Below are 17,181 nucleotides of genomic sequence, written 5' to 3'. Positions count from 1 at the left end.
CCTTCAGCCAGTGATTTGCTTTTGCCTACTGCTGATTAGTTTGTCTATTCTAAAGCTGTACATGCATGCAACCATCTAGTGAGTACTCTTAAGTGTGTTTTATTGTTTCTGAGATTTATCCATGTTGTTGCATGTATCCACAGTTCATTCCTTTTTATTGCTGTGTTATTCATTGTGTGAGTGTATCACTCTGAGCTATTGTTAACACGACACTGATGACATCAAATGTGTGGGTTCCCTCCCCCGCCACATCAATCCCAGTTCTGATGCTAACTGGCTATTCTACAGTTGAATTCAATCCCAACACTTAACTCCCCAGAATTAGCAAAGACCCCACAGGTTAAGGGCTCAGTCCCACAAGACTACTCCTACCTTATCCATGAGTTGCAAATCAAAGGTTGTCACCTATATTTCTGACTAATAAATAAATTGGGGGTTCCCTTTGCAGGTTCAGTAATTTGCTAGAGGCCTGTAATCCTGTAATCCCAGCACTTTGGGAAGCTGAGGTGGGCGGATCACTTGAGGCCAGGAGTTCAAGCCCAGCCTGATCAATGGACCGATACCTCATCTCTACAAAAAATTAAACAAAATTAGCCAGGCTTGGTGGCACGTGCCTGTAGTCCCAGCTACTTGGGGAGGCTGAGGTGGGAGGATCGCTTGAACCTGGGAGGTTGAGGCTATAGTGAGCTGTGATTGTGCCACTGTACTCCAGCCTGGGTGACAGAGTGAGACCCTGTCTCAAAATAATGATAATTTGCTAGAATGGCTCCAGGAGTCAGGAAAACATTACTTACAACTGTTGGTTTATTATAAAAGATACAACTCCACAACACAGAAATGGAAGCGATGCACAGGACCAGGTATAGGGGAAGGGGCTTGGAGTTTTCCACGTCCTCTCTGGGCAGGCCACACTCCCAGCACCTTGATGTGCTCACCAACATGGACGCTGTCTGATCCCCATTGTTTAGGACTTGGAATGGTTGTTTTGTTTCACTTTAGGCTTGATTGATTACATTGTTGGCCACTGGTGATTGAGCTCAAACTCAAGTTCCTTCCTGAAGGTCAGAGGGTGGGGCCGAAATTCGAACCCTCTCATCATGCCTTCCTCTTTCTGGTAACCAGCCTCCATCCTGAAGCTATCTAGGGCCCCCAGCCACCAGTCTTCTCATTAATACACAGAAGACACTCCTCACTCTGGAGATTCCAGTAGTCTTACAAAGTATGTGCCAGCAACTGGGACAAAAATCAAATATTGTTCCACAATTGTTTCTCCATTTACTTGTTGGTTGACGTTGGATTATAGTTTTTGGCTATTACGAGTAAACCTGCTGTGAACTCTCATGTATAGGTGTTTTGTGGATGTGTGTTTTCATTTCTTTGTTTGTTTGTTTGGAGGCTGGAGTGCAGTAGTGTGATCTCTCAGCTTGCTGCAACCTCTGCAACCCCCTGGGTTCAAGCAGTTCTCCTGCCTCAGCCTCCCGATATTTGGGATTGCAGGCACCCACCACCACACCCAGCTAATTTAAAAAATATTTTTAGTAGAAGTGGGGTTTCACCATATTAGCCAGGCTGGTCTGGAACTCCTGACCTCAAGTGATCTGCCCGCCTCGGCCTCCCAAAGTGCTGAGATTACAGGCATGAGCCACCGCAGCTGGCCTTTTTTCATTGCTTTGGATAAAAACCCAGGAGTAGAATTACTAGGTCATAGGGTAGACTAAACTCAACAGTTCTCTAAAGTAAGTGTTCCATTTTATACCTCCACAGGCAATGTATAAGAGTTGTAGCACCTCCACCTCCTTGTCAGCACTTAGTATTGTCAGTCTTTTTAATTTTAGCCATTCTAGTAGGTATGTGGTGGTACCTTACTGTGGTTTTCATGTGCATTGTACCAATGATTAGTGATATTGAGCATATTTTTGTGTACTTATTGGCCACGTGATGTCTTCTTTGGTAAGGTGTCTATTTAAAAAAAATATTAATTTTAAAATTTTTTATAAAGATAGGGTCTCACTATTTTGCCCAGGTTGGTCTTGAACATCTGGACACAAGCGATCCTCCCACCTTGGCTTCCCAGTGTTGGGACTACAGGCGTGAGCTGCCATGCCCAGCCAAATATCAATTTTTAAATTGGATTGGGTATTATTATTATTATTATTATTATTATTATTATTGAGTTGTAGAATTCTTTATTCTAGATGCAGGTCTTTTGTCAGTCATATGGATTGTTAATATTTTCTCCCAGTCTGTCTCTTGCCCTTTCATTTTCCTAGTGGTATCTAGTTTTTATGTTATTGTATTTAATTTTTGTGTTTCTGCTCCATTTCAGGTCAATTTTTGTGTATGATGTGAGGTAAGGGTTAAGACTTATTATTATACATTTTTCATAAGGATATCCCATTCATTCTAGCTGGATTTCCTATTTTCCAGTCTAGACAAGGCTATCTTTTTTTCCCCATCATCAAATTGTCTTGGCACCTTTGATGAACATCAGTTGAGATGGTTCCATGTTTGGACTTTCTATTCTGTCTATTGATGTTTATGATTGATTTATAAATATTTGAGTGTACAGCTCACTGAATTCTCACAAACTGAACACGTGTATATAATTAGCATCCAGGTCAGGAAATAGAGCATGGCCAGTTCCCCAGTCACCTTCTTCATGCATCCTTCAGGTCATTACCTTATCCTGCTAAAGGATAATCACTCACCTAACTTTAACAGCATATGTTAGTTCTGTCTGCTTTGATACTTTATATAAGTGGCATTGTATGAAATGTCTTGTGGCTTTCATTGAATATTATGTGTGTGAGATTCATTCATACGTGTGTGTAGTTAGGATCTGCCATTCTCATTGCTGTATAGTATTCCATTTTGTGATGACCACTACTTTTTTATTGTTTGTACTTTGATGGATATCTCAATGGTTCTCAGTTCCAAAACTGAGTACAATCAAACAGTACAATCAATAAAGGAACTATTAGGAACTGTGCTACTATTATTTAGTATCCTTTTACTACATGGTGAGCATGTATCTGTGCATTTTCATTGAGGACATACCTAAGGGTGAAATTGTTGGGTCATGATCAATTTTTTTTTTTTTTTTTGAGTTGGAATCTCACTGTGTCACCCAGGCTGGAGTGCAGTGGCGTGATTTCAGTTAACTGCAACCTCTGCCCCCTGGGTTCAAGCAATTCTCCTGCCTCAGCCTCCTGAGTTGCTGGGATTATAGGCGCATGCCATCATACCCAGCTAATTCTTTTTTTTTTTTTGAGACGGAGTCTCACTCTCACCCAGGCTGGAGTGCAGTGATGCGATCTCGGCTCATGCCATTCTCCTGCCTCAGCCTCCCAAGTAGCTGGGACTACAGGCGCCCATCACCACGCCCGGCTAATTTTTTGTGTTTTTAGTAGAGACGAGGTTTCACCATGTTAGCCAGGATGGTCTTGATCTCCTGACCTCATGATCCGCCCGCCTCGGTCTCCCAAAGTGCTGGGATTATAGGCGTAAGCTACCGCGCCCAGCTATACTCAGCTAATTATTTGTATTTTTGGTAGAGACGGGGTTTCACCATGTTGGCTGGGCTGGTCTTGAACTCCTGACCTCAAGTGATCCACCCGCCTTGGCCTCCCAAAGTGCTGGGATTACAGGAGTGAGCCACTGCTCCTGGTCAATTTTTTTTTTTTTTTAAGTTTTAAATGATCTTATGAATCTATTGTTGGCTATATCGACTGGAAACGTTCAATGTGACAAATTTTTTCTTTTTCTTTTTTTTTTTTCTTTTTTGAGATGGAGTCTCACTCTGTCACCCAGGCTGGAGTGCAGTGGCGTGACCTGGACTCACTGCAACCTCCGCCTCCCAGGTTCAAGCAATTCTCCTGCCTCAGCCTCCCAAGTAGCTGGGACTACAGGCACCTGCCACCAGGCCCGGCTAACTTTTTTTGTATTTTTAATAGAGACGAGATTTCACCATTTTGGCCAGGCTGGTCTTGAACTCCTGACCTTGTGGTCTGCCCACCTCGGCCTCCCAAAGTGCTGGGATTACAGGCGTGAGCCACCGAAATGTTTTCATTCTTAATGCTCAGTTGTCTTGATGAAGTCGTGTGAGTCAGTGAATGCTGTGGTTTTCATTGAGGAGATGGATCAGTTCTTATCTCCGTCACTAACTTTGCCAGGTCACCTTGAGCTGTTGCTTAATCTCTCTGAGCTTCTAATTTCCTTCTATGCTCAATCAAACTGAGCATAATTCTTTTACCCTGATTTATACTGTGATATGAATAATGATTAGCCAAATAATTATAATGGCTTTTATGATAAAACCAGGCAAAATAATACCGGTAAATACTTCAGTGTTATGGAAGTAGCACTATAAAATGATAAACAGGAAGGAAATTATAAGGCACTTTGTTTTAGAAGAGTGTGTGTATTTCCTGGGGATTTCATAACCATGTGTGGGGTTTTTGCAGTGTATTACCTTGCTAAACTTCATCCTCACCTTCGGTTTTTCTTTTTTTTTCTTTTTTTTTGAGATGGAATTTTGCTCTGTCTCCAGGCTGGAGTCCAGTGGCGCAATCTTGGCTCACTGCAATCGTTGTCTCCCGGGTTCAAGTGATTCTTCTGCCTCAGCCTCCCAAATAGCTGGGATTACAGGCTTGCGCCACCACGCCTGGCTAATTTTGTATTTTTAGTAGAGATGGGGTTTCACTATGGTGGTCAGGCTGGTCTCACACTCCTGACCTCAAATAGTCCACCTGCCTCGGCCTCCCAAAGTGCTGGCGAGCCACGACGCCTGGCCGCCTTCGGATTTTCTGCTGACCCTTCTATGTGTCAAATTAATACTGCCTTGGTTGGACATGTTGGCTCACACCTGTAATTCCAGCACTCCGGGAGGCTGAGGCAGAAGGATTGCTGAGACCAAGAGTTTGAGACCAGACTGGGCAACATAGCAAGATCTTACCTCTCTGAAATAATAATACTGCCTCATTTGGTAGAACACAGAGAGAGAAAATTCTGACATTGCTTTATCTTGCTGTTACTTATGATTACTTTTTTTTTCCTTTCTTCTTCTTCTTATTTATTTATTCTTTTAAAGAGACGGCATCTCACTCTGTTGCCCAGGCTGGAGTGCAGTGGTGCAGTCATAGCTTACTGCAGCCTTGAACTCTCGGGTTCAAGCAGTTCTCCTGCCTCAGCCTCCTGAGGAGCTGGGAGCACAGGTGCATACCACTGAACCTGGCTAATTTTTAATTTTTTTTTTTTTTTAAAGATGCAGTGTCTTGTTATGTTGCCCAGGGGTGGTCTCAAACTCCTGGGTGCAAGGAATCTTCCTGCCTCAGCCTCCCAAAGTGCTGGGATTATAGGCATGAGCTGCCAAGTCTGGCCTTGCCCTTTTTCTGCTGTAAAATATTCCATTGGGTTTATTTAAGATAGAAACATTATCTGGAGACAGAAGTTGTCCTATATAGATAGACTTTAAGAGACACTTTTCTTATCTTTCAAAGCAAAGGTGTTAGCCTATAATACTTCAGAAGAAACCAAACAAAAGAAAACAGTAGCTTTGGCAATTGCTTCCTGTGTGGAACCTGTCTTCTTTCTCCATCCAGGAAGAGCTCCTACCTCAGGGGCTGCAGATTCTGTGAGGGTGTTGGGAAAAATAACATTTTAATGTTAAATTTAAAAAATAGAGAGTGATCCCCAGTTATCCGTTTTCTTGGAATGTGATTGTGTAACAGATCTTTGAAGATCATCCCTTAAGATGTAAAAATGACGGTTCTTTCACGAGAGCTTTGTTCAAATAAAAAGTTCCATGTCCTGTTTTTGGCCGGGTGTGGTGGCTCACGCCTGTAATTCCAGCACTTTGGGAGGCCCAGGCGGGCGGATCACCGAGGTCAGGAGTTCGAGACCAGCCTGGCCAACATGGCAAAACCCCGTCTCTACTAAAAATACAAAAATTAGCCGGGCATGGTGGCGCGTGCCTGTAATCCCAACTACTAGAGGGGGCTAAGGCAGGAGGACCACTTGAACCTGGGAGGTGGAGGTTGCAGTGAGCACTCCAGCCTGGGCAGCAGAGTGAGACTCTGTCTCAAAAAAAAAAAAAAGTTCCAAATGCCCTCTGAACTTTAGTACTTTTTTTTGACATGTACTTTATTACTTTATTTCTCCCTCATTATAATAATACTTCTGCTTTGAACCTGCAGAATATATATATATTTTTTATTTCTGAAGGACCAGATCTGCCAGGCAGTAGTGTGCAAAGCTTCCAGGCTGTCGACTCCTTGTGGAACATGGCATCGGAGAGTCAGACACATCACACTGTGGCGCTTGCAGAAGAGTTGTTTTCATACATTCATTAAAACAGGCAGTTATCCATTGATTTCAACAGACATTGATCCAGCGCTAATTTCTGCCAGGCCCTGTGCTTCTGTGCTGGGAATGTAACAGTCGAGAAGGCAGCCTCTGCCTTCTTGGTGCTTATATTCTAGTGGGTTAATTACACAGTTAAAAAACAAAACAAACAAACAATAACAAAAAGTCATTGCCTAATACCATTTAGCAAATATGTTGAAAGTCAACTGTGTGTGCCAGACACTGTTTCAGCCTCTGGGGTTACAGTGGTTAATAATAAAAGACACAATCCTTGCTTCAGTGGAGCTAGGCATTAAGAAGAATGCAAATAAAGAAAGGGTTTAATTTCAGGCTCTGTGAACAACTATGACGATGCCACATGAATGTAGAGTGGGATGGCGGTGGAGCCGAGATGCCTTCACCCATGAATTGGGAAACAAATCCATCTGGCTGTGTGTCCATGAACCTCATTCTATGAGAATAGGAAGAGGATAGTGTATATAGAAGAGCTTTCTGGACTGGAAAGGATCATACAGATAGTATGAGTGTTTGGTGCCGGCAGGGAACCCATGGGGACAGGCAGCAGGTGGCACATCCCCACTTCATGCTTGGGGCTCGGTTGTGCCTCAGGAGAGACAGTTTCTGCCACAACAGCTCTGCCTCACCCTGCCAGGTTTGGGGGTATGATCTGAATTCTGTCACACTTCTGATAGCAAAGAGTTCACATGATTTTGTCATTTATTTTTAATTTAGTGCAATTGTAGAAGATGAACTGTAACATCCATAGCTTAAGCAAACAGGTGTTTTGAAAACTTACCTCAGGATTGTCACTTTACCAGAGATCTGTTCCCACCTCCAAAGCCAGTAGGCATGGCTGGTGGGTGCTGAAGTGTGTTTTGTTAACTTAGACCGTTTGCCCTGCAGGAAGAAATCATTTGATCAGTTAATGGTGTCTGAATAGTGGAAACATGTGTGTGTCTTGTGTATGCATGAACTTACTGAGCAAGATTGGAAATAAGTGTTTGTTTCGGTCGCAGATAATGGAGTGGAGTTCAGTTCTCCTGTATGGGCTTAACATTTTTGGCATTGGAGTCTGTTGATATAACTGAAATGTGTTTTTTTTTTTCCTTCAATGCAAATTTGAAGATATCCTAAATTTGTATCAGAATTGACAGATCAGTGGCTCTGGTACTGGCCTTGAAAGTGGCACAGCACTTTGGGAGGCTGAGGCAGCAGGATCGCTTAAGCTCAGTTTGAGACTAGCCTGAGCAACATCGTGAGACCTTGTCCCTACAAGAAATTAAAAAATTAGTCAAGTGTGGTGGTGCACACCCTGTAGTCCCAGGTACTCAGGAGGCTCCGGTGGGAGCATTACTGGAGCCCAGGAGTTCGAGACTGCAGTGAGCTGTGTTTGTGCCACTGCATTCTAGCCTGGGTGACAGAGCGAGACCCTGGCCCAGAAAATGAATGAGTGAATGGATGGATGGTTCCTCCCTCAGAGGGGCCTAACTTAGCTGGGGAACAAAGCCAGCTGTATGGGAAGTAATTGAATAGTAAACTATATGATTCTTAGAGTAAACAGGATTAAAAAGAGGGAGCTGATCATTGATGGTTAGAGTTGTAATTCCCAGAGTGGTCAAAACAGTTATGTACACGTGGGGATCAGTATAATACTGTTCAATTTTTATTTGGCCAAGTCACTGCTCTGTCACCATTTTTTATTACCTCTTTCATTAAAGAAAGGACATTTTCACATGAAAAAAGCAGGAAAGACATAACATCAGAACAAAGAACAGCCACTTAAAATTAGTTTCGTTTTATGAAAACCCCGCTTACATTGTCCTTATTGTTTTGGTGTTGGCACTAGTGAAAATGTCATCACAGACTGACGTTTGGGGAACACTGGCTTGAGTGAGGCTTCCCTGACAAAATGCCTGGCCTGGACCCTGAATCTAGGGCCCAGCAAAGACAGAGGGATTGTCTGATGGGCTAAGAAGCAAGAATAGACTCTTGGAGGTAGTTGGGGTGGGTAAAAGGGGCTAATCCAAGCTACACTTTGAGGAATAGGGGGAAGGAAATAAATGTGTTGTAGGGAATGGGAAACCGTCACACCCGGGGAGAAACTCAGATTCACACTAAAATATAATACAGAGTCATTTTTGTTGTTGTTGCTGATGTTTTTGCCTAAGAACATGAAAATGGCATTCAAAAGATTGATCCGGGCCGGGCATGGTGGCTCAGGCCTGTAATCTCAGCACTTCGGGAGGCCGAGGCAGGAGGATCACTCCAGGCCAGGTATTTGAGAGCAGCCTGGGCAACATAGTGAGACCTTGTTTCTATAGAATTTTTTTTTAAATAGGAAAATTAGCTGAGCATAGTGGTGCATGCCTATAGTCCCAGCTACTCAGGAAGCCGAGGTGGGAGGATCACTTGAGCCCAGGAGTTTGAGGCTGCAGTCAGCCATGATTGTGCCCCTGCACTCTAGACTGGGCACAGTGAGATCTTGCCTCTACAGATACAAAAAAGATTGATACAGTGGCTAAATGTCTTGTGGACCAGGGAGGCTTCCATCAGGGAGGGCACAGTTGTGTGTAGCGGATGCCAAGAAGAAGAGAGTGGGTTTAAAAATACGGAACAGACAAATTCAAGAGACATGCAGAAGAAGACAGTGATAGGACTTGGAGACACAGAAATAGAAGAAGAAGAAGACAGGAATGAAAACATTGCAGTGAAAGTTTCTAGCCACAGGCTAGAGAAATAGTAGAAGTATTGACACAAATTAGAAACTTTCTCAAGATTGAATAAAGTACTACATTTTTGCTGTAGTTCATTGTTGGAGTGGGTGAATCCACAAGTAGTATTTTTTTGGTGGGAGGGACAGTCTCGCTGTGTCACCCAGGCTGGAGTGCAGTGGCGTGATCTTGGCTTACTGCAACCTCTCCCTCCCAGATTCAAGCAATTTTCCTGCCTCAGTCTCCCGACTAGCTGGGATTACAGGCACCCACCACCACGCCCGGCTAATTTTTTTGTATTTTTAGTAGAGACGGGGTTTCACTATGCTGGCCAGGCTGGTCTGGAACTCCTGGCCTCATGTGATCCACCCGCCTCAGCATCCCAAAGTGCTGGGATTACAGGCATGAGCCACCGTGCCCGGCCTCAAGTAGTATTTTTGTAACCCTGTCTTTTGCCAGGTAAAAGAAGCTCGTTTTACTAACTGAATGTACATCATGTTAGCAAAACACTTCCTTTCCATGTCTTCAAATGCTTCGTGAACAATACGTAATTTGCTTTGACCATATCCCCAACATTAGGAAAACTATGGGATGTGATTAGGAAATTATGGGATGTAAGAGGCATGATCTGGCTGGAACTGAAGAAGCCATGCATTGGTCCACACTGAAAAATAAGCTCAGTTTTCTGGAAATGTGGCTTTTGTTAATTGCTGTATCCCCAGAACCTCACTCGTATTGGTACATAAATGTATTTAAAAAAAAAAATAGATCTAAGGTCGGGTGCGGTGACTCACGCCTGTAATCCTAGCACTTTGGGAGGCCGAGGCGGGTGGATCATGAAGTCAAAAGTTCGAGACCGGCCGGGCGCGGTGGCTCAAGCCTGTAATCCCAGCACTTTGGGAGGCCGAGACGGGCGGATCACGAGGTCAGGAGATCGAGACCATCCTGGCTAACACGGTGAAACCCCGTCTCTACTAAAAATACAAAAAACTAGCCGGGCGTGGTGGCGGGCGCCTGTAGTCCCAGCTACTCGGGAGGCTGAGGCAGGAGAATGGCGGGAACCCGGGAGATGGAGCTTGCAGTGAGCCGAGATTGCGCCACTGCACTCCAGCCTGGGCAACAGAGCCAGACTCCGTCTCAAAAAAAAAAAAAAAAAAAAAAAAAAAAAAAAAAAAAAAAAAGTTCGAGACCAGCCTGACCAATATGGTGAAACCCCGTCTCTACTAAAAATAAAAAAATTAGCCATGTGTGGTGGTGTGCGCCTGTAGTCCCAGCTACTCAGGAAGCTGAGGCAGGAGAATCGCTTGAACCCAGGAAGTGGAGGTTGCAGTGAGCCGAGATTGCGCCACTGCACTCCAGCCAGGGTGACACAGCGAGACTCTGTCTCAAAAAAAAAAAAAAAAAAAAAAAAAAAACTACATAGAATGAGATTTTATGCTGTCTAATGAATTACCTTTTATTCGTATATCTCTAGAGTGGAACAAATTCCATGTCCTGATCACAAAGCTATTTTAGTAGGAGAAATAATATACCATTAACTTAACCACATTAAGAATGACCCTAAATGATCCTTATGGAGAACTGAAGCAAATTTCTTCTTTCCTTTTTTTTTTTTTCATTTTGAGACAGAGTCTCACTCTGTCACCCAGGCTGGAGTACAGTGGTGTGGTCATGGCTCACTGCAGTCTCCACCTCCCCAGGCTCAGGTGAGCCTCCCATCTCTGCCTTCCAAGTAGCTGGGACTACAGTCGCCTACCACCTTGCCTGGCTAATTTTTGCATTTTTTATAGAGATGGGATCTTGCCATGTTGCCCAGGCTGGTCTTGAACTCCTGAACTCAAGCAATCCCACCTGCCTCAGTCTCCCAAAGTGCTGGGATTACAGGCATGAGCCATTGTGTCTGGCCAAAGCAAAATTTTCTTTGTGCTAACACTGCTGAGACCTTTCCCCACTTTATGATGTAACCGAATTCCACTGGAATGAGCCTTAAACTCAAACACTGTATGAGCAAAGATTAATATTTGTGAGACATGTGACCAGGATTATTCTATTCAGAAGCAGTCTAGCACCAGCACCTCCGAAAACCAGGGCCCAGAATTGGTGGCTAATATTTGAGACTGCACAGGGAGGTGGGGAGGGATCGGAGGCTCACAAGGCTAGAGTTTTGCAAGGGGAAGCCACTGGAGAATTTTAAAAGGAAGATAGACATGAGATTTAAGTCTTGAAACGGTCACTTCATCATAGCTTGTGTTGGGAGCTTGGACAAGGGTGGAGATGCTAAGAAGGTAACATATTTGAGATTGAGAGGAAAGAGGGAGAACATGTAGTCTTCTCGCTTGTGCCTTTTTTTTTTTTGAGACGGAATCTCGCTATCACCAGGCTGGAGTGCAGTGGCGCAATCTCAGCTCACTGCAACCTCCGCCTCCCGGGTTCAAGAGATTCTCCTGCCTAAACCTCCCAAGTAGCTGGGACTACATGCACGCACCTCCACGCCCAGCTAGTTTTTGTCTTTTTAGTCAAGATGGGGTTTCACCGTGTTGGCCAGGATAGTCTCGATCTTTTGACCTTGTGATCCGCCCACATTGGCCTCCCAAAGTGCTGGGATTACAGGTGTGAGGCACCGCTCTCGGCCTCACTTGTTCCTTTGATGGGGGCTGCTAAGGTCTCTGAACTGATGGATCCTGGGAGAGGACCAGGTTTCTAGTCAGATTGGGAAGAACCTCAGTTTTGGATACTTTTGAGTTTTACATGAGAGCTGTTGAGATATTCCAAGCTTTGGAAAAGAAAAGGAAAGCTGAAGCAAACAGAACATTATAGGCCCATGTGAAGACAGCCCAAATAGATGGGTGATTTCAAATTAATGTGAGAAAACTAACAGCTCGTCTATATCCAAATAACAATGAGAAAATGCAACAAAAGGAATGATTCCATTCACAATAGTAACAAAAAATACCCAAAGAATCCACCCAAATAGAAACATGCAAGACTTTTATGAAATACTTTAAAATCTCAGCTGGATGCAGTGGCTCACATCTGTAACCCCAGCATTTTGGGAGACCGAGGCTGGTGGATTGCTTGAACCCAGGAATTTCAGACCAGCCTGGGCAACATACTGAAACCCCGTCTCTACAAAAAAATTATCCAAGTGTGCTGGTGTTTATCTGCGGTCCCAGCTCCTTGGGAGGCTGAGGTGGGAGGCTCACAGAGCCTGGGAAGCTCGAGGCTGCAGTGAGCTGTGATCGCATCACTGCACTCCAGCCTGGGCGACAGAGACTCTGTCTCAAAAAAAGAAAAAAACAACCCAACTCACTTAAGGGCATCAAAAAACTTAATAAAGGGATAAATATCCTACATTCAAGAATGAGAATACTCAATATTGTAAATAGGTAAAAAATTTCCTCATTCACTTATGAAGTCATTGTTTAAAAACTTGCTCAGAATGATTCTAAATGTCAGTGGGAAAAATAAGCACATGAGACTAGCCAGGCAAATGCTGGACAAACAGTAATGATGAGGTTTTGGGGCTGTGGATTTTCTATTTTACACATTTCCATATTTTCAAGTATGTATTACTTTTGTAATTAGAGTAACAAGAAATGAAACATCAGCAGGAGGTGGAATTAATAGTGATCTATCCACGAAAAAGACTGAAGTGGAAAGGAAGGATATAAAGATTACATTACTCGGAAGAAGAAATGTTACTATTGACTATACAGAAACAGTATCAAGGAATACTGATTATCAAGGAATACTGTGAACAAGTGTATGCCAACAATTTGATAACATGGGTGAAATCAACAAACATCTACAAAGACACAAACTACGAAGGCTGAAGAAGAAATGGAAAAATCTGAATAGACTTATAAAAAGTGACGAGATCAACAAACTTCTGGAAATTCACAAAATACCAGGGCTGACTGAAGAAGAAATGGAAAAATCTGACTAGATTTATAAAAAGTAAAGAGGTTGGATTAGTAATTTAAAACACTTCTCATAAAGAAAATGACAAGCCCAGGCCTAGAGCCCATCACTGATGAACTCTACCCAACATTAAAGAAGAATTAACACCAATTCTTCACAAATTCTTCCAAAACAAAACACAAAAAGATGAGGAGGACAAGGGAATATTTCCCAGCTCATTTTATGAGGCCAGTATCACTCTGATACCAAAACTAGATAGCCTAGGAAGGAAAGGAAAATACAAACCAATATCCCTTATGAATATAGAAGTGAAATTCCTCAACAAAATACTAGCAAACTGAATATAGCAACATATTAAACGGATTGTGTACCATGACCGAGTTGAGTTTATCTCACAATGCAGGGTTGGTTTAACAACTTAAAATCAATGTCACACAGTGTATCAATAGACAAAGGCCAAACTCCAAACCAGTATCTCAACACATGTAGAAAAAGTATTTGACAGAATCTGACACCACTTCGTGATGTCAAGTAATCCACCTGCCTTGGCCTCCCAAAGTGTACTGGGTGGTGTGTGCTTGTAATCCTAGCTACCGGGGAGGCTGAGGCAAGAGGACTGCTTGAACCCAGGAGTTTGAGGGTGCAGTGAGCTATGATCATGCCACTGCACTCCAGCCTGGGCAACAGAGCAAGACCCTGTCTCTTAAAAAAACACTATATTGATAAACCCTTCTGAATGTGTTTCCGATTGTTAGTTTAAACTGAGTATCGTGTTTCTTTTGGGGGTGATAAAAATGTTCTAAAATTGCTTGTAATGATAGTTGTCCAACCCATGAGTATACTAAAAACCACTTTATTACACACTTTAAATGGGTGAATTGTGTGCTATATAACTTATATCTTGGCTGGGCATGGTGGCCTAGGCCTGTAATCCCAGCACTTTGGGAGGCGAAGGTGGGAGGATTGCTTGAGGCCAGGAGCTTGGGACCAAGCCTGGGCAACGTAGTGAGAGACTGTCTCTTTAAAAAAAAGAGGCAGGAGAATGGTGTAAACCCGGGAGGCGGAGCTTGCAGTGAGCTGAGATCCGGCCACTGCACTCCAGCCTGGGCCACAGAGCGAGACTCCGTCTCAAAAAAAAAAAAAGAAGTTAGCTGGGTGTGGTGGTGTGTGCCTGTAGTCCCAGCAACCCAGCAACTTGAGAGGCTGAGGCTGGAGGATCCCTAGAGCCCGGGGGTTTCAGGCTACAGTGAGCTATGACTGTGCCACTGCACTCCAGCCTGGGGTGATGGAGTGAGACCCTGTCTCTTTTATATATCTATATAGATATAGATATATAGATTATATACATATTATATATGGATAGATATATATATATAATATAGATATAGATTATGTATCGATTTATCTTGATAAAGCTATATATAGCTTATCACTTATGACATTCACTTAGTTTTTATAAAACTAAGTGAAACTTGACAGAACAATATCTATTATGTGAACACATTTTTGTAAAATATAAGTTCTTTTTTTTTTTTTTGAGACGGAGCCTTGCTCTGTCGCTCCGGCTGGAGTGCAGTGGCCGGATCTCAGCTCACTGCAAGCTCCGCCTCCTGGGTTTACGCCATTCTCCTGCCTCAGCCTCCGGAGTAGCTGGGACTACAGGCGCCCGCCACCTCGCCCGGCTAGTTTTTTGTATTTTTAGTAGAGACGGGGTTTCACCGTGTTAGCCAGGATGGTCTCGATCTCCTGACCTCGTGATCCACCCATCTCGGCCTCCCAAAGTGCTGGGATTACAGGCTTGAGCCACCGCGCCCGGCCAAAATATAAGTTCTTAATAAAACATAATATGCTTAAAATTGAGGACAATTTGTGAAGCAAAAGACAAAAGCACCTCAGTGTCTCCCTGACACAGTCACTTTCATTGTGTAGCAAGCAGGTCTGGTGACAAGCTGTCTTAACAGTAATTGATACTACCTCATTACTCATTAACAAAATAATAGGAGCCTTAATTGCATTCTTTCTATACATCAATACTGTGCTTAGTTCTTTGTTTTGGAGACAGAGTCTCGCTCACTGCAGCCTCTGCCTCCCGGGTTCAAGTGATTCTCCTGCCTCAGCCTCTGGAGTAGCTGGGATTACAGACATGTACCACCATGCCCAGCTAATTTTTGTATTTTAGTAGAGACAGGGTTTCTCCATGTTGGCCAGGCTGGTCTTGAACTCCTGACCTCAGGTGATCTGCCCGCCTCAGCCTCCCAAAGTGCTTGGATTGCAGGCGTGAGCTACCACGCCCAGCCTGTGCTAAGTTCTTAACATGTATTTTATCATATTTTGTTCACATCACCCTGATGATGGCCCCATATTCGTTTATTTACCACCTTCCCCTTGCTTACTATTTTCCAGCATATCAAAGTTTACATTTACAAAATTGTTTTATTTATCAGAATACAAAAAATGCATAGCTTCTTCTGTCATTAGCAGCACCTATAAGGATAAATACTTCAGGTCTTTAATTGAATTGGTTTTTATGTGATCATATGCAGTATAAGAGAATATTGGTAGGCTGGGTGCAGTGGCTCAAGCCTGTAAACCCAGCAGTCTGGTAGACCAAGGTGGGAGGATCTCTTGAGGCCAGGAGTTCAGGACTAGCCTGGGCAACACAGTAAGACCCTATCTCTACATAGAAAATTTAGCCAGGGGTGGGGGCGTGTGCCTATAAACCTAGCCACTGGGAGGGCTGAGGCAAGAGGATTGCTTGATCACAGGCTGCAGTGAGCTATGCTCATGCCACTGCACTCCAGCCTGGGCAACAGAGCAAGACCCTGTCTCTTTAAAAAAGAAAACAAAAAGTATATTGATAAACCCATCTGAATGTGTTTAAGATTTTTAGTTTAAACTAAAGCATTTTGTATTTGTTATAGTTGATCTTCAGTTTGAGGAGAAAACACTTTTTAGATGGTTGTCCATTTTTTGTTTCATGTGATACTAGATTTGAAAGTCAAATCTTTGGCAAAGCTAATTTTTAGAGTCTTTTTGTTCTGGTGTAAATATAGATTAGCTATTATGGAAATCTTGTCTTTAATGCTAACCTGAGTAATTTTTCTTTGTTTTTAGTGTTATGTGCCAAGAACCTTGCAAAGAAAGACTTCTTCAGTAAGTAAACACTTATTTTTTTCCCTCTTATAATATTATGCATGTATTTCTGAAATTTTAAACTTTAAAAAAAGATTGGGTGTATTCTCTTTAAAGTTTGACCTTTACTTAATAGAAATCCATGGTTTTCCAAACTTTATTTCCCAGTTGACTACGACATGGGGGTTCCTTAGCTGAAAGACACAGAACTTACAAATCATAACCCAAAACCTGTCTTTCATTTCCTGTTCTGGTCACACCCAATTTTTTCTGCCTCTCTACCTATTAGAATATTGCTTTCTGCTGGATGATGTATTCTCAGCTCTAACAAAAATGAAATACTTTTCTGTAAAACAGCTGGATTTGCATAAAATTGTTAATCAGATTTTATAAATTAAATCACATTTACAGCATCCTGTAATTAAAGGAATTGCAAATATAGGGACTCCTTTTCTAAAGGAAGGAATCACTCCTTAAGAAAGTCACCTAGTATCTGGTCAGTGCCTGCAGCATTAAATTCTTCACACACTTTCTGATCCTCACAGGACATCTTTCAGTTCTTGAGTAGTAGTATTCATGCTTTCAAGATGAAGAAACTTAGGCTCAAAGGCTTTCTCCAGGTAGCCAGGAAGCTCCAGCACGGTGGCTCGTGTCCATCTCTATCTCTGACAACTGTCCACTTTGCCATCTGTCTGATGTAATAAACCTGTCTGATTCATTCCTTAGCATTTAGGGACTTAACCGAATTAAGGCCTGGTGAATACTTGCTTCCATAGATAAGATAGGCAAAGATCAGTAAACACATTTCAGGGCACTATTAATTTTTAGAAAGTCTAAATACAATTACTTTCAGACACTTTTCCCTCCACTTAATTAGCCCCGCTTTAACAGAAATTTGAATGTAAGCCTATTTTTTTTTTAGTCACTTTCTTTTCTTCCCTTTAAAAATCTGAGTATGAAGGCATACTAGGTTCTCTCTTAGAAAGCTCAATAGACATAACTTATTTTGCTGATTGAAATTATCCTGAAGTTAGAGAACAAAATGTACAATGGT

At 42.8% G+C, this 17,181-nt stretch overlaps 1 protein-coding gene across 3 annotated transcripts in view; it reads left to right on the top strand.

Moving 5' to 3' along the window:
* SMURF1 (SMAD specific E3 ubiquitin protein ligase 1) overlaps nt 1–17,181 on the top strand; it is a 124,754-nt gene that overhangs the window by 72,630 nt on the left and 34,943 nt on the right. For all 3 annotated transcript variants that reach the window (XM_030932667.1, XM_030932666.1, XM_030932668.1), the window contains exon 2: nt 16,110–16,148. In XM_030932667.1, the coding sequence (XP_030788527.1) occupies nt 16,110–16,148 (39 nt within the window). The remainder of the gene's footprint in view (nt 1–16,109; nt 16,149–17,181) is intronic.

This window comes from Rhinopithecus roxellana, chromosome 6 (genome assembly GCF_007565055.1).
Source record: "Rhinopithecus roxellana isolate Shanxi Qingling chromosome 6, ASM756505v1, whole genome shotgun sequence".
NCBI classification, from domain to species: domain Eukaryota; kingdom Metazoa; phylum Chordata; class Mammalia; order Primates; family Cercopithecidae; genus Rhinopithecus; species Rhinopithecus roxellana.
This window is presented reverse-complemented; position numbering and strand designations above follow the sequence as displayed.